Source organism: Amphiprion ocellaris, chromosome 3 (genome assembly GCF_022539595.1).
Source record: "Amphiprion ocellaris isolate individual 3 ecotype Okinawa chromosome 3, ASM2253959v1, whole genome shotgun sequence".
NCBI lineage: Eukaryota > Metazoa > Chordata > Actinopteri > Pomacentridae > Amphiprion > Amphiprion ocellaris.
This window is the reverse complement of record NC_072768.1, coordinates 3,733,463-3,757,618: the sequence shown is the minus strand read 5'-3', so window position 1 is coordinate 3,757,618 and position 24,156 is coordinate 3,733,463. Positions and strand designations below refer to the sequence as shown.

Below are 24,156 nucleotides of genomic sequence, written 5' to 3'. Positions count from 1 at the left end.
CGCTGTCTTTGTACGCTACTTTTAAACCCTGCGGTAACTCTTTAGTTGTCCAACATTTAACGTTATTTGATTCGTTACCTGGCAACGTCGAATTTCCAAATGGAGACAGATTAGCAGGCAAAATCTGACAAACGCTGTGAAAAAGTCACGATCTAAGACAACTAACGTGTCAAAGACTAACAATGGCTGTGAAAAACACAGAGTCTGTTCTGAAAGAGTGCGAAATGAAACACTGCCTGCCACAACTGTGTAAGGTACGTTGTCCTATGTAAAGTCGGCGTTATTTTTAAAGCACATTTAAAGCGGCAGTCGTTGAGTCAAAGTGAGTCGAAAAATAAGAGTGGCGTTACAAATGAACCTGACCACGATGTTTAAACTTATTAAGACTGTACAGTGTTATAGTGTGGATTTACCAGAGAAATTTAAATAACCCGGCCTAAACTATATTAAATAAAACTTTACCCGACTATGATAAATATTAAGGCCATGACTCTACGGTATAATTGTGACGATTAACCTAACCAATTTGAATACTAAGATTAAGAACCACTAATAAATATTAAGACTAAGACCCTACAGTATTTTTTTTTTTTTTTTATTTATGGAGGTTAACCACAATAATTTAGAAATAAATCTAGTTAACTAACAGGTAACATTAGTTGACATTTGATAAACTTAAGTTCAGATCGTCTACAAAAGTTACTACATTACAAGTGCACTTTTACACTTAAATGAAGTCAAATCCTAAATGTAATTTTCTTTTGACAACAGGGCATATTGACAGCTTCATGTCTGTCATGTCCCAGTGACCCAATACAGTTTCTGAAAGACACTCTTCTGGCCTTCCAGGGAAATGATAATCTTCAGACTGTTGACTGGTATGTACACTCCACTTTCATTTGGGACTTTTCTTGACACGAACACAGGGTGGCTCACTTTCTCAAGTTTTCTTTTACTCTTAAGCCCCAAAGTAAAGGTAGGCTACCAAATGTGAACCAGTGGTGATTTTTTTTTTTTTTTTTTTAAACCTTAGCCACTTTTCATCTCAGACCTCAAAACCGGTTTCACGTTTGTGTTTAGAAATGTATCATTCCCTGGTTACATTGCCTGATATTTCTGTGGATTTACAAAGATTATTTAGACTTTTTCCTTTAGACTTAAAGTGACTTTCAAAAGCAACAGGCTGGGGATTCCTACTGTCCTCAGCTCCTAATATCACTAAATACTAACAGGAATAATTAATTTTTAGATTAGTGGACATATAGAAAGAAAAACTTTATGTGGACTCACCAATTTAGGAACCAAATCATTCAGTTTATGGTGTCAACTTTCTGTTTTGAGGTACAAGCTTGTTGCTGATCCCAAACAACACACTGCAATATCTCTGACACGTCGGACAATGGACACACTCTATATGGGCCCAGGTGACAACACGGTACGGTATGGTTTAGTGGCATGCAGGTCACCAAATGTCAAGTTGAATCCCAGATTTGCAAGACAAATAACTTTGAAAGAGTTTGTGCTTTTGTAATAATTTATATTCCACTGTACTTTCTAGGTGGACCTTTGTTTTTTGGAGAAGGCTTCATCTTTTTACAGGAAAAGTTTAATAAGCTCTTGCTTCAGGTAGGTGTACACAAATGCAGTCAAGGCCAACACATGAGGGCTTAATTTATCAAAGTTTGTTGAGGGCAGCTTTTCACTGCTTAAAAGTTGGAGTTAACTGCATTTTGTACTGGTGACAGGAAAAAAATGCCAACAGAAAATCACTAAAATTGTTGATTAGATCATCCCATGGGACAACCAAGATGACAAGTAAAAACTGTCAACTATTTCAGGAATTTACTAACTGTAGTGGATGTGTGGAGAACACCAGAAACCTGGTCTGCAGTTGGAAACAGATCCTATTGAAAAGAAAAGAAAAGAAATTCCTTAATCACCTTTTTTTTTAGGTGTTGGAGAATGTACATTCACACTATGATTAGTTTCTCATATTTGCATGGATATACTGTCAGTAGTGTGATCTACTATTGAAATGAAAAAGTAATGGCGGCCAATAGTTTTCATACAAATACATTCTATAGCTTTTTACTTTCTCAAGTCTATTTGGCTCAAAAGCTCACAATTGACTTTCTAAAGTTTCTTACTTAATCTGTATGATTTGATATAGTATCCCAATGGCACAAAAAATGTTGCTATGTCTGACATGAAATATTTTCATATTAAAATAATCAATTCCTGGTAAAAGCACATGCAAAAGATTTGAACATTTTTCTCTTACCTTTTAGTCTCCTCTTCACATCCTTTTGCATTGTGGGGGCGTATTGTTCTTTTATATAGATAATCTTAAGGCATGTTCCCATAAAGTTTGGCAGTCATGCCTGTAGCATCCTGATATGGTATATAACAGATGTTTGATAGGTATGTTGTGGCTCTTGCAAAGCGGTTTTTGGACTTCATATATGTATTTACATATGATTGTAAACCCTTTTGGGCCCTTTGAGAAGGGGGGCCTTTTTTGTTTCTCCAGTTGACACAGTTTTTAAGAGAACTTATGGGTTCTGACAGCTGTTGAGAAGGTAAGTAGCCCAAGTTTCTGTACGGTTTATTCAGAGTGGACTGAAGTATCTTCATGTTGGTTGGTTGCACAAAGGTCTTTAGAAGTCCAGCTCTCATTGCAGACACAAAACCATCATTTGGGGAAAGGCCTCGTCTATGTGGTAGAGAAAATGAGCCCAGTGGGTTTCTAACTCTGTGAGTTGCAGTCCCACTTTGGGTTGAATCAATGCCATGAGATTTGATAATAGTTCTGTCATTTGGTCTGTGAATGGCAGGAACTAGATTTTGGTTGTAGACTTTGTGGTATCCAACGTAGTTGTTAAGTCCTCTTGAGCCATGCGGAGATCTGGAGGGTTTCATGGGAAACGCCAAGTGAGATCTATCCATCTGATTGTAAGGTCCATGTGGACTATTTGTTTGAATACCCACATGACCACTCCTCCTATGTGGGAAAAGGTTATTATAGCTTGAGAAAAGAGAACGACTAGATGCAGGCTGGTAGACAGTGGGAACATGGTTTATATCTCTGTGTTTAGGCAGAAGATCTGGGCTGTAGTGTTGGCCTCTTGGTACATATAAACCTTTGTTATAGGAATTCAAATTTGGTGGCTTTTTTGGATGAAAGAAACCAGCTTGAGTCACTCTGTGGAAGCCTGATGGCGTTTTATACCCTGAGTCTCTACTGCGAGATTTATATTTGGGCTCAGGGATATTCTGCTCAGAAGTTAAAGATGGTAGATTGGACATCAGACCTGAATAGTAGCTGAAATCCTGGGATGGGCTGCGTTGAGGGTTGACTGGGGAAGCAGAATCCTTTCGATAGAATGACTTTGTGGGAAATAGGTTTTGTTTGCGTTGCTTATATCTTGTTGATTTAGGACGTTCATTTTCTGCAGCACTTTTGAAAATTTCATTGTTTTCCCCAGGAAGACCCCCAGCAGGCAAATTACTTTTCATCAGTTTATCTGGCATTTGGTATTTGGCACCTGGTCTCCTCCGTTCTTCATTTTTACTGTTGTCCAATGGGGCAATATCTTCTTTTACAGAATCAGACCCATGGGCCACAGAAGACTCTCCGACATTTTTCATAGTTTCCCGTGCAGTTTGGAAATATCGCCTTGAGTCACGTCCTGGTGTGAAGAAGGAGTTCTTCATAGATTTTATAAACCGTTCTACGTGATTGATTGTTGGGAAGCTGACACCCTTCCCAGGATCTTGTGTGTGTTTCTTCATTAAAAGGCTAAATGGATGATGGTTATCCGAACTTGATTGTTCATGTTTCTGCGGTGAAGGGGTGGAAGAGGCCACTGAATACTCATTCGCACCATGTCCTGAGTCTGGCCAGGTTTGCACCGTCTCTTCTCTGAGCCTTGTAGCAGGGTTGACATTCTCTCTGCTTTGCTTTTGAAGGGAAGCAAAATTTTGATGTCTCAAAGCGTCTATCTCGTCCTCATGATTTGTTTTTAAAGGCACTCCAGAGTGAAACTGACCATGGGTTTGTGGATTCTCATAGAGATAGTAGCCATGAGCAATGTGATAGCCTATCAAGGAACAGACATGACATTAAACTCATATGGTTGGTTATGTAAATGAATAAATACTGAAATTCTTACCTTTTTGAGCAGGAAAACAAATGCAGCCCCACAACAGAGTGCAAAGCCAAGATACTCTGAAAAACAATCAAATGTGAGAGGAAAAAAAAAACTAACAAGACAAATCTAGCAGAAAATACAATTACACAGCTTTATTTACCCAAGTGGAAGAGCCATGACAATCAGTTCAACCACAGAGTCCACCTGGAGCAACAACAGCAGACTGTTGATTAAACTACCAGCCCTGACAATAATCAGTCATGTTCTGTCCTTTCTCTCCTCAGAAAATTTGAAAGCAAGCACTGGCAGGAAAAAGAGGGAGGGAAGCAAGAAGGGATATGAAAACTTTTCACATTCTGCTCACACTGATTGCAATTAGGGGATTGAAGGCAGCTGGTGCTGTGTGAGAACCAGTCCAGTTAGACAGTCGCAGGTGTAGCATTTATACAAGGGGCTTTTTGTAAATATGCATATGTGTGTGTGTGTGTGTATATATATATATATATGTATATATATATATATATATATATATATATGAATGAAACTGAGCTACAAAATATTCATAAAACCAAGAGAGTGACTTGGATGTAACTCTAAGCAGGCACTTTCTCTGGATCATTGTTAACAAGTGGGCAAGTTTATGAGGATATTCAGTTTCACAGACTACCTTTCACCTGTCTATTGTCTGTGCAGTCATCTCCAATATTGGCCTTTTGTCCTATCAGTCACTCCTGTCTGAATGTCCAATTCTGCTTAAGCTGAGATAATCATTACAGTAGATAATAGTAGGTTATAGGAGGAATAACACTAAGAATTAATACATGAATATTTTTTCAGTGTTGCTGGTTCCTGTTGAGTGAATGCAGGCTCCTGAAAGCCTGCCTGTGTATCTGTTCACTGAATTAATGATGAGCTGTCTTGGCTGTTGGCTGACAGGAAGTGGAAGAGGTTCACCGTGCAGAGCAAGACAGGTACCACAGAGCCAATTCTGACAATGGACATGACAAAGGAACACTTTGAGAAGAAATGCCAGCAGGTTGCATTCACCAAATGGTTGAACTGGGTAACATTACAGAAGAAAGCAAAGACTGGTAGGTGACTGCTTAAGTAATTGTGTGTGAAGATGTTGTATTGAGGCCTGGTGGATTAACTGATGTGGATGAATTGTTTATGCAAGTTGTGATTCTTCCATGCAAATAGCCAGAGAAAACATTCAGTGTGGTTAAGAAATGTGTCCAAACTTAAAGTCTTTCCTCAATATAATTTCTTACCCACTACATACACCCACTCCTGTGACTCATTTTGTCCCCATGTTTCACTCAGAGACTTAATTCTGCTTTTTTTAAGCTAAAAATGTCTTTTGTAACAAAATCCACATGTTTTCCTCCTGAAAGGAGATGTAGAACTGCATACATGTTCTGTAAAAATATGATGAACATTTGAAATGTGTTTTAAATTACTTTTCATCTCAGCTGCCATCGAGAAACTTGAGACTCTTGTGAACACCTGGCAGCTCAGGCGCATCGTAGTCACATGGCATCATGCTACAAAGGACACAAAGACGACAAAAGAGCACTTTAAGGTATGTTGGAGCCTTGTTGAAAACTATTGTAAATCTTGATCTTCTCCATTAGAGTGTCTGTTTTTATAAATCCAGCAGAGATTGAAAATGAGTTTTACTGAAGTTGGCCACAAGGATCACCAGACTGGAGAAAGACATGATGGACTCTCAGGGCTTCCCAGCAGTCTCTCACTGAAGGTAGTTCCTCTTACAACACACAGCGTTCATGTGCCAATTTTCTTTGTAGATAGTGAGTCTGACTGCACAACAAGAAGATAGTCCTAGTTTTAAAGCTGCAGCAGCCCCGTTCTCAAAGTAGTCAGTGATGAGATCATATCTGTTACATAAGGCTTTAGATGGACTCCAAAGTAAACATATGTCCTGTCTCTTTGAGAGCATTTGATTAAAGTCAGTTGCAGCTCATTATACTGCAGTATACATACTTATATACAATGTGTATTTAAGTGTAAGAGTACTGTCAACAAATGCTGTTATTGACTCTGCTTGCACTTACCAGTTTTAGCTTCTGTTTGTTTTGGATTCACATTTGCTGGCAAAGTGAGACCACTTCTGACTTTTGTTTGCTCTGGTGTTTCTGTCCAACACTTCTCTTAATAAATAGTGCTTTAACATGACTATGTTTGGAGTCAGATGGGAGCTTCTTGTTCACATCATGCTCCCTTACAAAGTGGCAGAGGTGCCACTGAACCCTGTCTGTGTACCAACAGCTGGTTATGTAAAAGTAAAAAATCTACTGGACCAAATATCAATCAAACGATCAGTATGAAAGTTAATTCATTGCTTTAATCTGTGGATTAATTTTCTGTGTGTGCTAAAATTCCTTACATGTGTTACATGTGTATGTATGCGTAAACATCCACTTTATATCATCCTATTTATACTTCATGATAAAAATATTATGACAGAATTTTATTGTGAGTAACTACCTAAAAGTAGTAAGATAATATTTAAATAAAGAGAGAGGGAATTTATTTGTCTATCTTCTACCTGAGCCGTTTCCGATTTATCAGTGTTGTGGTTCTATTATTTCTTTCCTCAGATCTTTCAGTATTTAGAATTACGAGACCAGCTAAACTGCGCTGCGGTATGCTGCACATGGAAATCTATCATCCAGTCAGGTACACTGTGGAGTCAGGTCTGTACTGGGAGTTTACTTCTTGTATTTATTTCATTCTAGTATTAAGAGTTATCCTTGAAACAGGAGTATAAATGTGGCCTGATTTTTGTCCTTGTTAGATCAACTTCTCTGCAGGTAAAGATTGGATAACAGACAGTACAGTGAAGCACATTCTGCAGAGCTACCAACCATTTGTGACCCATCTCAACCTACGTGGCTGTACATCCTTAAAATGGCCCAGCCTCAAATGTATCAGTGAGTATTCCTGGTCTTATTGCTAAGTATGACTTTTTAAATTACGTCTTTCATGTGCAATACTCATATTTTACTTCAGTGTGCTGTGACCAATACAAATCTTGTTCTTTAACAGTAATATTTAGTCAAAACAATCAAAATGTCAATCTTTTTTTAATATTTGACCAAAAAAAAGACAAGAGTGACAAAACATAAAAGCAACAAAAATGTCATTAATTGATCTGATGCAGACTATTTTACAATACTGAAAGAAAGTTAGTCAAAAGAAAACAAAGACCCTTTTTTAAAGTGAATTTTCACTTGAGTCAGGACAGCCTGATAATCTGGTATTTTTGCGGCATTCTCAAGTGGCTCGGCTCCTGTTCCTCCTCCTCCAACTCTCCCTGCGCTTCCAACGGCGTGTTCCAGAGCTCGGGGTCCGTTTGGTCCGAATCCGTTCTGCTGTGCTGTCTCTCCTTTGGACACTCTCTGTTGTAGGAATGCACATACTCCTCCACACTCTCCCCAGTGTGTTCAGGAGGAGAGCGACACAACAGGCCCGAGTGCTTCACTGCTGGGTGCAGACGCAGCCAGTACACCATGTAGTGAATGCTGGAGAGAGGGGAGTCAGGTTTTTAACTGAATTAAAGCTATTTGCATCAGTATGAAAATATGCTTATAAACAGGAACCCACCTGTAGTCACACACCCAGGGGTTTCCTACCAGTTTTAGCTGTGATAGGAAATAGAGATCTTCAAGAACACCGTACTGAACAAAATACAGGCTGTTTTCTGACAAGTCCAGCTCACGAAGGTGCAGGAGCCCAGACAGGGAACCTAAGAGAAACAGAGGATGTAGAGATACATGTCCATTAGTTTCTTTCTCCTCTCAGTATGATTATAGGTAGACAGACTTTTTGCTGTTCATTAATAACCGAGAACAGTAAAAGCCAGTGATGCAATCAGGCTCTTATAGGAATGTGCAGGCTAGTTTCAGTTTGTTGCACAGTGATCACTTTATGTCTATAAATGTCTCGGATTTCTCCATCATAAATAAAACTAATGCTGGATATGCAAAGATGGCAGAAGGCCCACTATCTCTAGAAATGAAAAATGGAAAACAGATGTCAGCAGAGCAGTTGTGTAACTGTTCTTTAACCTTTTGACTTTCCATATATTGCCTAACAAATGAAGAAAAACATTTGCGTGTGTAAGTTTTCATCTTGGACATTACAGTAGCTATACTGTACACACTGTTGTATTCAGTGATTATGATGAGTAGGTGTGCAGGAACAATAAGACACCTACCTGTGTCAATGTGCTCCATGTTGTTGTGACTGAGGTTAAGCGTTCTGAGGCTTCTTGCTCCTTGAAAATCTTTGGCTCTGAGGTGACGGATTGAATTATGGGACAGATCGATGTGAACAACATCCTCTGGAATACCTGTGGGCACCTTGGTTAGACCTAAACATAAAGTAAAACAAGTTCATGAAGGAGTTACTCAGATACATTGGATTTTTTTTATCTCTGCCAAAAAAATACAGTTTTGCTCCACTAACATGTTCCGTTTGTTTTTAGATTAGAATGAATTAGAATGAAGGCTTTTTCTGTGTATACCATATAAATCTCCTAAACCAAAGACTTCTCTGAGAAGTCACATTCCACTCTACAAGTTCAGCTGCTCAAAAATTGGCTTTGAGACAGAATGAAGCTCTACCTCCGTCCATCACTTGAATCTGACACTAAAATCCAGGCCTCCTGCCAGTAGGAGGCACATTGTAGTAACACATCATTTGATTTAGTCTATTTTTAGGCAAAATTGAAACGTTTCAGTGTTTAATTGACTTATTTTGGCACATAAGCCAAACATTAGCTATTTTTCCAAGTTTATAAGGTGACAAATGACTCTAAACTGGTTTCAATCAGAGGTTAAGCAAGCTAGAGAAATATCACCGAATTAAAACAGATGCTGAGCCAGATGTGTATGTTTTCTCATTTTATGCCTCACTCTGAAAATTCCTTGTGAAGTGGAAGTTTAGTCATCCTGGCCATGCAACACTAATATTAATCATGAGCATACACACTCTCTGACAGTCACAGGTATTTTTCCTAACCCTTCTGTTACATAAGAAACATATGTGATGAATTTCTCAAAACAGGGTGAGGCTCAGAGAAGGGTACAGTTCATTAAACCAGTTCACAGAAATAAAAGTGGAGTGTGGGCTTGCCTCGGTTCCTGCAGTCCATCCTTATTTGGGGGAAAATGTAGGTGTGGCACAGTGCTGTCGCATCTAGTTTGCTGCGAATTGGACTTGGCTCTATAGGGCCTGTGGGATCCGTTTGGTCGCCCTGTGGAGTGCCGGTTGATGGTGACTCTTTACACAGTAGCTCGGTATCAACTTCCTTCAACTTTCTGTTTCTTTGCCTGAGGGGCTCTGCACACCTACAAGAGGAGATATTTGGAGGTTGTTTGACTTGTGTGGACTGGGCAACAGATAACACCATGTGAAGGCTTTTGGAGGAATTACTTACCTGGCATGATTTCCTAGATTACGGTTGCTTGGGACCTGAAGAGTGCGTATGAGACTATCCATTGGGCATTCACAGTTCCAGGGATTATCATATAAGCGCAAGTAGCGAAGGTTTGACATTGGGATGAGAGCCTCCTCACTGAGTGTCCCCAGGCGGTTGTGCTGCAGCAGCAGGGTTCTAAGTCGAGTCAGGCCCTGGAAGGTGCCTTCCTCCACCAAAGAGATCTGGTTCTGCTGCAGGTCCAGACTGGTCAAACTGCCATATCCAAAGAAGGCTCCATCACGAAGGACTTTGATGCGGTTGCGGGCTAACAGGAGGTGTTTGGGTTCTCTGGACCAGATCTTTGACATGGGAATGGAGGCGAGACGTCTGTCCTGACAGTCCACATAGACCTCTCCAGATTCTGTCGACTCTGAACAGTTTGATGGCTGAAGGGCCAAGAACCTGAAGGGGTCTGATCTGCTGTGACGCCCAGAGCCTCTTACCCTGACAGTTTTCAAACACAAAAAAATGTATTTCCAACCTGCCATAGTCTATACATAGGCGTTAGACTCTGTGAAAAATAAATTAAATCCAAGAGCAAATCCATACCTGTCCCTTGTAAGTTTATGTCTTGCTCCTCTGAGGCCTCTGCCCTTTCCTGGCCTTTTCATCTCAGTGGACGGGAGCAGCAGGAGGAGCAGGGAAGCTAACAGGAGAGAGGGGATCACTTGCATCTTGAGTCGTACTGGAGTTGTCTTTTCAGCAAGAAGAGCTTGAGCCGACGCAGGAGTTTGTGATTACAGTCTTCAGACTTGGAAACAGAAGCAATAGGTCAGAGGACAACACTGTTATTGTTGACGGAACACAGCTGCTGTTTACCCTGCAGAAGAAGTGAGAGATGGTGCATTACGTAGGAGAAAGAATCTACATCTCCTGTCCTTATGTAGAATTATAAACTTTATTATATCACAAGAAAAGTTCAATAATTATATTAAAGTGTTTCCAAAACTGGACAACATAGTTTCACCAGCGACTTCTCTGCCCTGTATTAATTATCCATGTCTTTGGCTGTCTTAGGTGTATGCAGAAACCTCCAGGAGCTCAATGTGTCGGAGTGTTTTAATGTCACAGTAAGGAAGCATTGTTCATAATGTGTCCTACATCTAGAAGAAAATGCATTTGTAACATTACAGCCTTTTCTATCACTTTTCTCTGAATGTTCATGTTTAATGACGACTAGGCTGTTAATAAAGACATTGATAAACCCCTTTCTAACATTAGATCAGTCAACAGATTCATCGTATTCCTTTAGAATAAGTAGTTTAAATTTTTGCTGACTGTTAGTTATGATTTTGAAGGTAACATTTGAATCTGCTCTTTTTTTAGGATATGTTGGTTCAGAAGATAGTTGAGGGCTGTCCCTGCCTGCTCTACTTGAACCTATCGTACACACTTGTAACAAACAAAACTCTACGAGAACTGTCCAGGTAAGCTTACAGTTATGGAAAAAACATCTGAGATTAGGTTTTTTCACTAGTCTAGATTTATGCTCTAAAGTACGGTTCCCCTCAGCTGTACATCCACGTTGTCAGAATGTTCATGCATCAGGCTGTTTTTCACTGAATTCCTGCAACTTATTTCCCAGAATTTCCCACATTCGTGTTTGTCCAATTGTAGCCCACTGCTGGCTTGTGTTTCTGAAATCAGTGTGGTTAGTGACAACTAAGTGATTTATGGGAAATGATATGTTACTCTGACAGTAACTGCTGACTGTATGATTGCTTTGTTGATAAATTTGTGGGTTCAGAAGTTTTCTGTTATTACATCACTGCCTCCTGGGTAGAATTTTTTCGTTTTGACAGTGATTAACATACTACGACATAGGAATTCAAGGATAGTTATTCTTAATTCAAAATGTGATGCTTTCCTTCCAGAATGTGAACTGAAACTTAACGTTGTTTTGATAAGAAAACAGCAAGAAAACAACCAGCTACAGTCTGCACAAAGTCACGAGCACAAGTAAATTGGATTCTGTAGTTTCTTATGTCTAACCACTCATTTCACACAGGAGCTGTCTCAGCCTCCAGTACCTTAGTTTGGCATATTGCTACAGATTTACAGATAAAGGCTTTCTGTACCTGACCACAGGGAAGGGCTGGCGCAATCTCATCCACCTCGACCTGTCTGGCTGTACCCAGGTCAGTTGGTATTCTCCTCTCAGTTGGCACACTCTAGTCAGCTTCAGTTGTAGACAGGACACAGCTTTTTTTGCCTCCAGAGTCTGTCTTCAATAAATCCGGTCTTTCCTCGCTGTTTGCACGTGTCTGTTCTTGTTTCTGACTCGACACTGGTGAGCGCTCACAGAGAGCTCAGCGCGTATGGACAAACTTCTGAAGGACAGGCAGAGTAAAATGCAGCTGGGGCCAAGTGGAGGGTTGGGTTTATACAATCAACTGTGGCCCACCCACTCACCATGTGTATACTCCAAAACACAGCACACGCACTGCAATGTAAAACACGCTTTCCTCTGGGAATGTGCATTAGTTTGGTTCCAGATGTATGGCTTGACTTTATGGGGGGCCCTGAAAAGTCGAAGAGCAAGGAAAACTGCATGCAGCAGAATGATTCAGATTCCAGCACAGACTCAGATTTTCCTCTCTCTCCTCCTAGATGACAGTAAATGGGTTCAGATACATTGCTGCCGGATGCCCTGCACTCAGAGAAATCGTGATCAATGACATGCCAACGCTGTCTGATAGCTGTATCTTGGTGAGTGTGTTCGTTCCTAAAACATTTTAGGTTTCATGCAGGGTCAAGGCATCATTGTTCTGGAATGTTGAACCAAGACAGAGAAGATAAGGAATAAATTAAGAAAGAATTTGTTGCCCTATGCGTAATTCTTTGTCCCAACACCCTTAAACTTTCCCAGCAGAGAGAAGTTTTGCATCTCACTCTTTTCTAACAGGCCCTGCTTGCCAAATGTCACTGTCTGTCTGCCATTTCTCTGTTGGATGCTCCTCATCTTTCTGACGTTGCTTTCAAAGCCATTGCTGAAGCAGCCAAACTGAAGACTTTTAGTACAGAGGGTGAGGTCATTTTGCATCTCGCGACTTTTATTTCCATATGCACATGAAAAGAGGTAACCCTGGTCCAGTTATTTCCTATTTCTTCACCGCATGTGTTCATTAGGCAACAACCAGCTGACAGACGTCAGCTGGAAAGCTCTGTGCAGCAGCTCACAGGGCCTCCGCAAACTCCACGCTGCAGAATGTCCCAGAATGACTGATGTCGGCCTCAGATCTGTGGCCTCTCTCAAAAACCTGCAATACTTGGACATCTCATTCTGCAGCAGGTGTGTTTCGTTGTGATAGCTGCAGATTCTATGCTTTTTTTCATTATGTTGCTTGACATAATGTGCTTGTGCTTCAGGGTGAGCGATGTTGGGATAAAGTATTTGACCAAAGGCTCATCAGCCAATAAACTGAAAGAGCTGAATGTCAGTCACTGCAGTCACATCACTGACACTTCTGTCATGAGGATTGCACAAAGGTATAGAGTGTCAGTTCACATTCACACACTTCAGAGCAAATTACATTTACTCGCCTAACCTTAAACCAAGTCTTCACCTAAAAATTAGGGTTTAATGCCCCAACAACAAGCAATACAATTATGCACACTTATCTCATGGTGGTCTGTGAAATAGTATTAGGCAGCAGCCTTTGTGTGTCGTGTGTGCACAATTTATCAGGTTGTGTAACCTGTACCATCTCGATCTGAGTTACTGCGAGAGGCTCACTGACTCGGCTGTGGAGTGGCTGAGTGGCAGCTCTATCTTCTCTCTTGACATCTCCGGTTGCAACATCCAGGATCAGGTAATGTGTGCATGTTTGTTCTTGCCTTCACACATTCCTGGGGGAAAAAAAGATAACTGGCCGTCATGGAAAACAGTTTTTAACTTGATATTCTTATTTCTAGGGACTGGCTACTCTCGAAGGAATTCGCTTGAAGAAGTTGGTTCTTGCTGAGTGCGTCTATGTCACAGATGCTGGCATAGAGGTACAAATCTAATGAGGATTTCACAACTAGACCAACTGTTTAGAACAGGGGTCACCAACCTTTTTGAACCTGAGAACAACTTCAAGGGTACTGAGTAGTACGAAGGGCACCTTGTTTGATACAAACTTCCTCAATAGCAAACTTGCGCCATCATCTTTAAACAATAATAATAATAATGAAAATAATATGTAAAAAGACTGATCACATTTCTGTTAATTATTCCTTACAATATTTATTAACGATTTCCACAACAATGATGGTAGGAAACACACACACACACACACACACACACACACACACACACACACACACATATATATATGGAAATCTGTTCCAATATTTAAAAGTCAGAGGTATCCCATCTCTGAAACGTTGGTAAATATCTTTCTTGGCAGTTTTGTATGAATCAGCATATTTGCAGCATTTTGTTCAAAATCACACCAGTTGCATTTCTGTGCAAATTGTCACTTCTAACATTTTTAGGAAATCATTAACGGTCATCAAATCATGCTTCATTTGTGCAAACCACTACCTTTGTAACATTTCTGAACAATTCATGAACTCTGTCCCATGTTTGTACAAATTATCAGTTACATCAGAAAAAAAAATCAACTCTTTCACATTTTGAAATGAATCCTATCACATTAGTACTGATCACCAGCATTTTTCACCAGCATTGCAACATTTTTAACAGCTCATAACAATAAATCATTACATGTTTTCAACTAATTATTTTTCACATTTTTGTGTAATGGCACAGTGTTTTGAATGACAACATGTATTACCTCTTTCTTTGTCTGTAAATGTGTATTAGTGGGAAGCCTGGCATTGCAGAGCTTATCATGTCTTACCTTTACCTTGCAGCTCACAGTTCAGATGGTTCAGTTTCTCAGTTATGTCCGTTAAAAATGCAAGGTCAAGAATCCACTCAGTGTCCTCAAGCAGCGAGGTGTCTTCCCCTTTGGATTGCATGAACTCTTTGATTTCGGCCAACAGTGACAAAAAACGCTGCAAAACTGGTCCCTGCTGATCCATGGGGTTTCTGTGTGCAGTAACAGGTCACCATGTTCAGCTGACAGCTCCTCCAGCAGCACCTTCAATGTCCTGGTTGTTTGGCTTTGGAGCCATTTATGATCTTCACGACACGAGTCATCACATGATCAAATCCTGCCACTTCTGTACATACATATGTCCTGCTGGTGAATGATGCAGTGGTAATGTAGGAATGTTGGGAAGTCTGGATCACCTCTGCATCGTACAATGAAGCCTGCATGCTGACCCATCATGGAGGAGCCCCATCTGTCGTCACTGAAACAAGCTTTTCTAATGGTACATTTTTCTCCACGAAGAAACTTTTCGCCGCGTAGCAGATGCCAAAGCTGCCTTTAAGTCCCGGCTTTTCCTGTCCGTAGTGCGCATACAGTCTATGTGCTAGCAGGTGGCTAGTTAGCATGGAAGCTTTGTGGTGGCTAAAGTAGCATCTCTCCACATTGTGCCGCTTTGCCGACGCAATAGTCTCCCCGCAAATAAGACACATACATTTATCTTTCACTGCCGTGAAAAGGAACTCTTCCTCCCAGTCATCGTGAAAATAGCGTTTTCTCTTTCACTTCTCTGTCATGTTTTGGGGGTAAAAGCCACATCTAGCTTCCCAAAGTGTCTACGTCCGCTTCAGCAGAGTGACGTGGTGGTTGGACATGCGCAGTGAACTTTGACTCGGACAAGGTCAAAGTTCATTTACACCGAAGACATTTTTGTTTTTAAAAAAAATTATAATAAATGTTGTAATTTAAAATCTGCATTAATGTAAGTAGTTTTGATTTTAAAAGGACAGCAACTATAATTTTTTATAAGGAATTTCATGGTGACTAGTGTTCTTTTAGAACATGGGTCGTGGGCAACTCACATGGTCTCTGTGGGCAACCAGGCGCCTGCGGGCACAGTGTTGGCTACCCCTGGTTTAGAGTTTTTAGTGGGTCTCAGTTTACTTCCTTTTCCAGTGTTGCTACTATCAACAGCTGACAGGAAATGCACTTGTACCAAAACTGTTTCCTAGAAAAGCAATTCCAAGAAAGAAGCGAATAATTTTCCCAATTGTTGATTAATGTATGTTTACTGCCTGCAGGCATATTTGAACAGAGAAAAGCATCTTTGTGTTCTTGTAGATATGGTTTTCCATTTCCTCCATGTTCTCTACTCATTCATTTTCACATCAGTAACATTTCATCACACATCTTTCTTTCACTTTTCTTGTCCCTCATGTTGAGCAGAAGCTGTGTAAGAATGTGAGAGACCTGGAACATGTTGATGTTTCTCACTGTGCAGCTCTGACTGACGCTGCCGTCAGAAGCTTTGCATTTTACTGCAGAGGTTTAGTCACGCTGCGGATGTCAGATTGTCCGAAGGTATAAATTCACACACACACACACACATCCCTCAAGGCTTTTAAATGTTATCTCACTGAAGGTGAATGTCTGTCCTCTTGTCATTTTAAGCCACGTTTTTTTATTTTCTTCCGCCCTGCTTCAGTTGACTGATATGGCAGTGCAGTATCTGACAAGTGGATCTCAGTACCTGCAAGAGCTTGATGTGAGTGGCTGCATTCTCCTCACAGATCGCACAATTCGACACTTGGAAAGGATTTGTCCTCCACTCTGCTCCATCACGATGGCCTGCTGCAGTGGCATCTCCAGGTAAAGAGCACACTGAGAGGAGTATTGGACTACTTTCTCTGTTTCATGTTACCTGTGTGTAATTTATAATTTTTTAGACAGTGTATTTCATCTAGAGGGTCTGGGAGTTGGGAGGTTTTACTCAGTATAACTGGAAATGTCAATACACAGAGTTTTTTTTTTTTTTTTTAAAAAGAAGTGTACTGCCACGGTAGTGTCTTGCACCTGAACTTTTATTGAACCATATGTTGTGTTCCCTCAGGGCAGCTGCCTTAAAGCTGCAGTCACGTGTAGCATACTGGGAGCACAGCAATGATGACCCCACATACTGGTTTGGCCAAATAGTGCATCCAATCATAAAACCCATCAGGACCAATGATACTTTGGAAGTACCGGAGCAGCACTCTGTGATGACAACTGCAGCAACTACATAAAGGACATGAACAGCAGAGACATTATATAAGAGATAATCCTCATAAATACCAATCACATAGCTGAAGTCCCAAATCAATGGATTAAGTCTCACCTGTCTGTGTTTTCTGTTCTAAACCTGTCAGGATACAGGCCCAGACTCAGTGACACAGAGGTAGCTGAAATATTGCTGTCAGATCCTGACAGTGGAATTTCCTGTGCTGTCCTGCCTTCCTTTTGATCGGGCAGCTCACGTGCTGTTTCTACATAAATGCTAACACATTGTAAAAGTGGAAGAATTCTTTTATAAGTGAATTCAAATAGTTTTCCTTTTCTCTTTATAATTTATAGTGGTGATATGGCATTTTTCCTCACTGGAAAACAGTGTACTGGGTTTATATGCAGAGTTTTCCATGTTTTGCACACAGTCATCAAATTGCTGCAACTGCTAAATTGTGAGTTTGTTTTAAACTCTGAAACAACTAAGTAAATGTAGTATAAACATGTTTAGCAGTCTCCACTGGAGTGTTGTTGTCCCTGTATGGATATCAGGGTTCCTTCCCTCGTTAAAAGAAATTGTTCTAATTAATATCACCAGATGGTGTTTACCACCGACCAGTAATTATCACAAGTAAAAACCATATGTGAATACAAAACCCGGCTGGCATCTTTAGGAGAAAGACATCACTGATATTTATTTACAGAGCTTTATGCTGCCATAGCATAAATTGAACCACCTACAAATTACATTAGAATTTGAGCTTGCTGGTGTTGCGTAACCAGTTCAACAGCTTGAGTTTTAAATGGAATTGTTTCTTTTTCTAAATTTTGTGAGTTTATGAACTGTCTATGCACTTAAGTGTTGTTAATTCTTAAGATTGAACAAGCAAGCAAGCGTGTAATCTCTTTAATCAAAGGAAATTTTCAGTGAGATTGAGAGTGGTGGTGTGAACCTTTTGATGATTCATTCAGTAGGAAAATTTTTGTCTAATAACCACAATAATGCTTGATCTGATCATTTTCATACTGGTTGGAATGAATATATTCTTTCTGCTTTCTCTTTCCATTATATTCTATCACTTATCGGTAAACTCCTGCCAGTCTTTGCTTCACATTTTGATCCACTGACTCCTGTTCTTGGACAGAAGAAGGGACACTAAGTTTACTGTTCCTGATCAACGGGCCTCCTGTTTAAAGATTGCAGAAAAATCACATGCTGCAAAAGTTGCTCCTTACGTTAATCTCGGTCATTTTCTTCTATTACATTAATTGCATTTTTCAATAAAACTTCTTCTTCTGACATATTTTTGGCAGATTAGACACTTCCCAGCAGGCAGAACCACTTGCCGCATGTCAAAAAAGTTGTATTCCGATTAAAAGCTTCAGGGCGCGCAAACACATCTTATTAGTTTACTCTATTTAGCATGCATGTAAACAGCTAAGTTGGAATCTCTTCTCAGGTAGGAGAATATTTCTCCTATGTAGCTGCAACTATTGTGTCGGAGATGTCTTAGAAGTTATCACTGTTTACTTAATATTGACTAAAATTAGAGCCTACTAATGCTGGTAAGCAGTGCGGGGATGACAGGAGAAGTACCTCTGCTATTCCTTGCTGTTGTCACAGCTTTAGACTTTCAAGGAAATGCAGTAAATACACAAAAAAAGAGTAAGCAACTTTCTTGTTTACATCCAATTTAAAGTGACACTTCACAACAGCCCAACCTTGGTGTGCACAAACACAATTTACCTTCCACATTGATTTCTATACATATCAGAACATTTGAAAAGTACTTTAGTTTACAAGTAATTTTCTTTTTAAATACAATAAATCCTGAGCACAGAGGTAAATAATTAAGCAGGGTAAAATAACATTCAGTCTCGAGGGGCTGCAGTAGAATCCGCCTCTATGTTGACACCAGTGCAGTGATGCAGCATTATGGCTCTAGAGATCCTGTCCCTCAGCCCCCCAGCTTCAGGGACTCAAACCAGCTTTGTGTCTTCAGTCTGACAGAACCTCTGTCTGCCTGAGCTTTAACCCACCGGTCAGCTGCAGACTCTCCATTCATGTAGCCTGAAGGAAACGCAGGGCAGGGGAGAAGGAAACGGCGAGGAAAGGGAACGTTCTGTGTTTATTTACTTGGAGAAGGGTTCAGTTAATTAACGCCGGCATGGTGTAGTGACAGAATGAAAAATTACAGCTTACCAGTAACTGTGGTGTTGCTTTCATTAATGTTGTTTTCTAGTTTTTGCAGAACAACCTCTGGGCTGATATCCACCGATGCTCCGCGGAGTTCCACCCCAACATTTAAGGAGGATGGGACACGCACACTCACAGCTCCTACGCAAACGAGGAGACAGAATAAGACAAAGAATATCTAGGAATTTGTGGCTAATTAGGTGCATATTTGTCGTATTTGTGGCTAATTAGGTGCATATTTGTCGTCATGCTGAGCGTTTACCTTCCTGACTGTGGAGCTCAGCGCTGCCACCGTCCCCCACATAGACATCAATGGCTCCACTGTAAGACGAAACCTTCAGGAAACTATTTGAACCATCTGCAAAAGCAAAGTAGGCCTCAGGTGTTTTTGTTTTTACCAACCACTGATAGATACCATACACAGGATATTATGCAGTCAGTCAGCCTACTTACCTATAACTGTATCTCCAGATATGTTCTTGACAGTAGTGTTACCTTTAAATCAATGAAACACAAAGTCAGTATCAATCATGATAACTAGTAGGCAGGTAAATTATGATCTTTATTACTCATAATAAGACTGAAAACTTTGGCAAGGACAGCCGCTGTCACAAACTGTACATAACATAAACCTGCCTCACTAACAAGATAATTGCTTCCATATATTCTGTGATGACAGGCTCCTCAGTATCAGGAAGAAATTAAAATTCTATATGGATGACACATTCTATTCTCCCATCACTACAGGGCTGTTATCTCTAATCTTTTTAATCTCCACCTCAGAGAATTAGTCGTTTTACAACTAACTTGTTTTTATAACTCTGCCAAAACAAATGACAAGTTGAGAAATTATTGATAAATTGCAACCACATTGCAGTTAAATCAACTCTGCCTGGATCTGAGCCTGGGATTCCTGGTGTACCGAGGTCCTGCTTTACCAAGCAAGTTAACATAAAGCAGCTGTGCACCAAAATGGACATTGGTAGTAAAAGCAACAGTTTTCCTGATGCAGAATTGTCCCTTTGTATGTTATGGTACATTAACCTGTAAACAGCACTGATGAAGGATGGATAATTATTAGTTATTCAGTCTAAAAAGTGAATACAGGCCTGTTTGGTTTTTACCTGTTTCCTAGAGATGTATAAAACAGTTTTTTTAAATTATTATTGGGAACAGATTGTAGTGATTTAACCACACTAATAGATTTAGTTTTTATTGTTCTAAAGAAAACAAGATTTGTACAACTCAGAAATTGAAAAACTTGCTTGGAAAGATAAGCGATGTTTGCTGTGTTCAGTATATAATGTCTTTATCTACTTAGTAATTAGTAACAATAGCGGTCTAATAATAATAATAATAATAATAATAATAATAATAATAATAATAATAATAATAATAATATTAATAATAATAATAATAATAATAATAATAATAATAATAATAATAATAATAATAATTCACTTTAAGATGCACCAAAAAAGGAAAAAAAAAATTTCTTGATAGCATAACTGCATATACAGTACAGTGTTGGAAAACCGTTTTCAGACACCCATAAAATTTTACACAATCTTAAATAAATGTGGAAATGTGGAAAAATCTTTTTTGCATTTCAAAAGGTGTGGCTGCAATAGACAGACACAAACAAATACAAATAATATTTTTTTGTTTATTGTTTTCAAGAAAAACTAACAAAACTAAATTCTACCAAAACGACCAAATACTCAAAATTTCTTATTTTTGTGGAACCAATTTTCAATTTTTACTGGCTTTTTAAGAATTTGGTTAGTTTTATGGCTGTGACTGTACTAAAAGAAATTGCACATGAAGAGTGCACCTAAGAATGATTTTTAATGCGATATACATGCAAATGTATGGGGTGTCCAAGAACTTTTTTCCACTTGGTTCCTTTCCACCTTTTCCTTCTTTCTGCACTCAAGTTTGGCTGCAGCACAAAAACACACAAATGGTAAAGATAACAGGTACAGACGGATGCTGCTGTTTACTCACCATGTGCATGTCCCAGTTCCACTCTGCCAGAGCTGGAGGAGATGCAGCTGGACTCAGCATAGATGGCTTTGACCTTCAGAGGGCCGCGCTCGGTGGAAACATTCATCGTGGTGCCCTGGAGCTTCTTGACATCCACAGCCTGCAGACATGCAAGTCATCACTGCACAAGCACTCAGACAGGTGATGCCTGGTTTTAACTATTTTATGTTGTCAGATCAAAAAGGGTGACATCAAACCTGAGCTGCTAACACATGTATCAGACTGCTGCTGCCCCCTAATGACTGCTGAGTATAAGACAAAGAAGTCACAACAATGCCGTCCTCCTTACACTGTCTCCACGTGTGCTGATGTCCACGTTGCCATGGATGGTGCCCACACCTGTGACATGTCCTCCGTGGGACTGAACCTCAACCTGATGACCCTGAGATACGACGAATGGCGAGAGGCGGGAAGAGAGTCAGTATGAAACATGTTCCTTTATGGTATGAATGTAGCAAGTATTCCCAGTTCTACAACAGTCTAGTGCCGTTGGTCCCACAATGTTTGAATTGTAGAACATAGAAAATTAAGCAGCATTAGAGACAGTATATAATTGTGGTACTTTTTGTATCATAGTTGACATTTTTGCTGTTTTCAGGTCTTAAATCTACATGGACATCTGTAACCAAACACCACATGGTATTTTGAGAGAAAAATTCTTCTAAATATTATGTCTACAATTGAGTAAAACTGAAATAGAAAATTATTTATAAAGCTATTGTAGTAAACCTGTTGACTACTTTATATTAAATAAGTCAGAAAGCCTTGGAATCTGGCCAGTCTTTTCTTCAGGAGGAAATGACATCATGTGGAGCAGGTCATGTGCTCTGGAATTAACACACTTCCTGGAGAGGTGTTTTTGTAATATGGAACTTAGATGAAAGTGATTTCTGGGACACAGATACAATTTGTTATTTTCCATATAAAATCTGATATATTGCCAAAAAAGAAACATCTGTCATGATTATCTCAACTTAATAAAAAGAACACAAAACAATTTTTGAATGAGTACATTTTATTATTGTTTAGCTAATTAGAAGGTGGTTGTTATTAACTTTGGGCGGTTATTTAGTTGACATTTTAGTGATATCCAGTCATTTTTTATTAATAAATGATTGTTTACATAATAAATAATTCTGGAATTTGTAAATACATGATCATAATAAACATAAAAACATTAGTTTTTTTAACTTTTAATATAAATGTATGCAGATATATCCCATGGACTTCAAAAGTCCCTCAATTATATATTGACCCATCTACTTGTGGCCTCTATGTCAGGTTGTAAGAAGTGTTTATGAGGCAGTATTTCACCAAAACCTTAGAAAAAACATTAATAATCATCATAAACATGAGTGAAAGTTGCATTGGTAGTGCAGAAGTCATCTTCTGTGTTGTAACTCAACTAAAATAGGGGTTATAGGAGGCAATGAAAGGGATTTTATAGTTACATTTTCCCCATCACACACATCAGCCAGTACAGGCTACATGATATTGGATGATAGCGATTGTATGTCATATTGTTGTGCATCCTGTTTATACTTTACATCAGTGGTACCATTAGGTCTGTGCATCTGAGGTGATAGACAGCAAATAATTTTATTTGGTCAGTTAACCAACAAAATATGACAATACATGTTATAATTTTATTGTAAGTTGCTGTAGTTTAGACAAGGTATAATTAGGATATGGACAGAAATTTCAGTGTTTGTGTCAGGAACACTGACAGCAGATTTTGATCTTATTATCGTGAACTTTTCCTCCACACCAACACCTGCATCTCTTTTCCTGGGCTATAAAAACACTCAGTCACCCAAATTACTATTACATTCAATGTATATGTGATTGCAGCTAACATCTAACCTTCCTCTGCAATGTGAAAAATGGGTTAGGCATAGAAAAAAAAGTGAGATGAACTTACTTTGCTCACATTTTAGATTCATTTATACTCTGAAATAACTTAAAATAGTGCATTTGTCAGGTTAAAATTTAAAGACTGTCTGAGCTCGCAGTGTGTCAACATCCAAACAGCACCTCTCTGTTACATATCTTCTTCAATGAGGGTTATTTTATGCTGAAATCACCCACCTTAACAGAGTGCAGAACACAGTTGCCCTTTTCTGTTTGCACCTTGCAGATGTCACTCTCCATTTTTTTCACTTGCACGTTTCCTTTTCCTTGAGCAGTGATGAAGAGATCTGACAAAAACAAAACAAAAACACACAGACAGTACACAGACTAGGAATGAATGTCTGGTTCTGTTGCAGAGAGGGTGTTGTGTGTGATTTCCATCCATATCCGCATCATTCTTTCCCATTAGACACTCACTGCTTTTGATGGGTGCAGCCATCTCAATGGACACGTCGCTGTTGACCTTCTCAGCGGAGATCAGCAGCTCTTTGCTCTGCTCATCATAGCGGACCTGCAGGTGATCCAGACCGACCTCCTGCTCTCTGTCTGTGCCGTGGACGGTGATGAAGGCTCGGTCAGCCTCGGGGTACTGGTGCGGGTCCAGCGGGCGGACGGAGATGCTGCAGCCCAGCTGAGCCCGCACCGTGGTGAAGGGGCTGACGGCCAGAGCCCACCGCCTCAGAGGCTCCTCCTGTGCGGGACACCGGTCCGGAGAGGAGATGGAGAAGGACCGTGGAGGGAGCAGAGGACACCGGGGGGAGGTGAGAGTCCTGCACCGGTGGAGAAGCACAGATCCCCGCTGACCTGCTGATCTCCAGAACATGTCGTCACCTTGAGGTGAAGCGGTTCATCCACACTTCACACTGCTGCTGCTAAAAAACACAAACCAGCGACATAAACACGCTGTCATTCAGTCAACATGCGCTGTTCCAGCTCCCAGCCATGATCACAACCCTCTGTTACTGATATACAGCAAGATCAGGAGCTTCCGGGATGAGATTTCACAATAAAAGCGTCTTTGCGCAAAAGCCTACAACCACTAGTTCTGTTAAATGCTGGTATTGGTAAGTGCTGTAGAAATACAGAAGACATAATATGATATATAAGCAATGTTCTCTCAGTTTTCTGTAATGAGTCATGCAGGTATCTGTTCTCCTTGTACAGTGGAAACATCATGAGGAAAATACAAGGTTTACCAGGAGGATCCATCCATACAACATAAATAATACGTTTTTCAGATGACACAGTGCTGATGGCGAGCAAACC

At 39.9% G+C, this 24,156-nt stretch overlaps 4 protein-coding genes across 5 annotated transcripts; 1 reads left to right on the top strand and 3 right to left on the bottom strand.

Moving 5' to 3' along the window:
* fbxl13 (F-box and leucine-rich repeat protein 13) lies at nt 1-18,293 on the top strand. The gene is made up of 21 exons (XM_035942913.2): nt 1-254; nt 772-878; nt 1,342-1,435; nt 1,559-1,626; nt 5,088-5,242; nt 5,624-5,733; nt 5,812-5,910; nt 6,773-6,868; nt 6,970-7,105; nt 10,675-10,727; nt 10,984-11,084; nt 11,666-11,795; nt 12,268-12,366; nt 12,563-12,683; nt 12,787-12,949; nt 13,027-13,146; nt 13,346-13,469; nt 13,573-13,653; nt 15,924-16,058; nt 16,183-16,346; nt 16,588-18,293. The coding sequence occupies exons 1-21, from the start codon at nt 183-185 to the stop codon at nt 16,757-16,759; spliced, it is 2,400 nt and encodes a 799-aa protein (XP_035798806.2). The 5' UTR covers nt 1-182; the 3' UTR covers nt 16,760-18,293.
* On the bottom strand, nt 1,767-3,630 carry LOC111588132 (uncharacterized). The gene is made up of 2 exons (XM_023298305.3): nt 2,282-3,630; nt 1,767-1,904 (listed from the first exon to the last, which is right to left on the bottom strand). The coding sequence occupies exon 1, from the start codon at nt 3,529-3,531 to the stop codon at nt 2,347-2,349; it is 1,185 nt and encodes a 394-aa protein (XP_023154073.2). The 5' UTR covers nt 3,532-3,630; the 3' UTR covers nt 1,767-1,904; nt 2,282-2,346.
* On the bottom strand, nt 7,240-11,998 carry LOC111588133 (leucine-rich repeat-containing protein 17-like). Of its 2 annotated transcripts, none has more exons than XM_023298306.3 (7): nt 11,736-11,998; nt 10,207-10,477; nt 9,616-10,101; nt 9,312-9,526; nt 8,392-8,547; nt 7,779-7,920; nt 7,240-7,696 (listed from the first exon to the last, which is right to left on the bottom strand). In XM_023298306.3, exons 2-7 carry the CDS (start codon nt 10,329-10,331, stop codon nt 7,411-7,413), a joined length of 1,410 nt encoding a protein of 469 aa, XP_023154074.2. In that variant the 5' UTR covers nt 10,332-10,477; nt 11,736-11,998; the 3' UTR covers nt 7,240-7,410. The 2 variants fall into 2 exon arrangements, with proteins under 2 accessions (XP_023154074.2, XP_023154075.2); XM_023298307.3 differs by having other exon boundaries at nt 10,207-10,408.
* A 118-nt stretch (nt 18,294-18,411) lies between the features above and the next one.
* On the bottom strand, nt 18,412-23,856 carry fam185a (family with sequence similarity 185 member A). Its single transcript, XM_023298327.3, has 8 exons — nt 23,308-23,856; nt 23,068-23,177; nt 21,269-21,361; nt 20,941-21,079; nt 19,387-19,428; nt 19,196-19,291; nt 18,940-19,074; nt 18,412-18,807 (listed from the first exon to the last, which is right to left on the bottom strand). The coding sequence occupies exons 1-8, from the start codon at nt 23,711-23,713 to the stop codon at nt 18,695-18,697; spliced, it is 1,134 nt and encodes a 377-aa protein (XP_023154095.2). The 5' UTR covers nt 23,714-23,856; the 3' UTR covers nt 18,412-18,694.
* Between the last annotated feature and the right edge of the window lie 300 nt (nt 23,857-24,156).

Excerpts from the sequence above, each read along its gene's own strand:
- LOC111588132 (XM_023298305.3), bottom strand. The coding sequence starts at position 3,531 with ATGCCAGATAAACTGATGAAAAGTAATTTGCCTGCTGGGGGTCTTCCT.
- LOC111588133 (XM_023298306.3), bottom strand. The coding sequence starts at position 10,331 with ATGCAAGTGATCCCCTCTCTCCTGTTAGCTTCCCTGCTCCTCCTGCTG. Across the intron at positions 10,102-10,206 it reads CATAAACTTACAAGGGACAG|GGTAAGAGGCTCTGGGCGTC; the intron begins GTATGGATTTGC and ends GAAAACTGTCAG. Across the intron at positions 8,548-9,311 it reads GATGGACTGCAGGAACCGAG|GTCTAACCAAGGTGCCCACA; the intron begins GCAAGCCCACAC and ends CTTTATGTTTAG.
- fbxl13 (XM_035942913.2), top strand. The coding sequence starts at position 183 with ATGGCTGTGAAAAACACAGAGTCTGTTCTGAAAGAGTGCGAAATGAAA. Across the intron at positions 1,436-1,558 it reads TGGGCCCAGGTGACAACACG|GTGGACCTTTGTTTTTTGGA; the intron begins GTACGGTATGGT and ends TGTACTTTCTAG. Across the intron at positions 13,654-15,923 it reads TCACAGATGCTGGCATAGAG|AAGCTGTGTAAGAATGTGAG; the intron begins GTACAAATCTAA and ends CATGTTGAGCAG.
- fam185a (XM_023298327.3), bottom strand. The coding sequence starts at position 23,713 with ATGTTCTGGAGATCAGCAGGTCAGCGGGGATCTGTGCTTCTCCACCGG. Across the intron at positions 23,178-23,307 it reads GGCTGCACCCATCAAAAGCA|ATCTCTTCATCACTGCTCAA; the intron begins GTGAGTGTCTAA and ends TGTTTTTGTCAG. Across the intron at positions 19,075-19,195 it reads TGAGCTCCACAGTCAGGAAG|GAGCTGTGAGTGTGCGTGTC; the intron begins GTAAACGCTCAG and ends TCGTTTGCGTAG.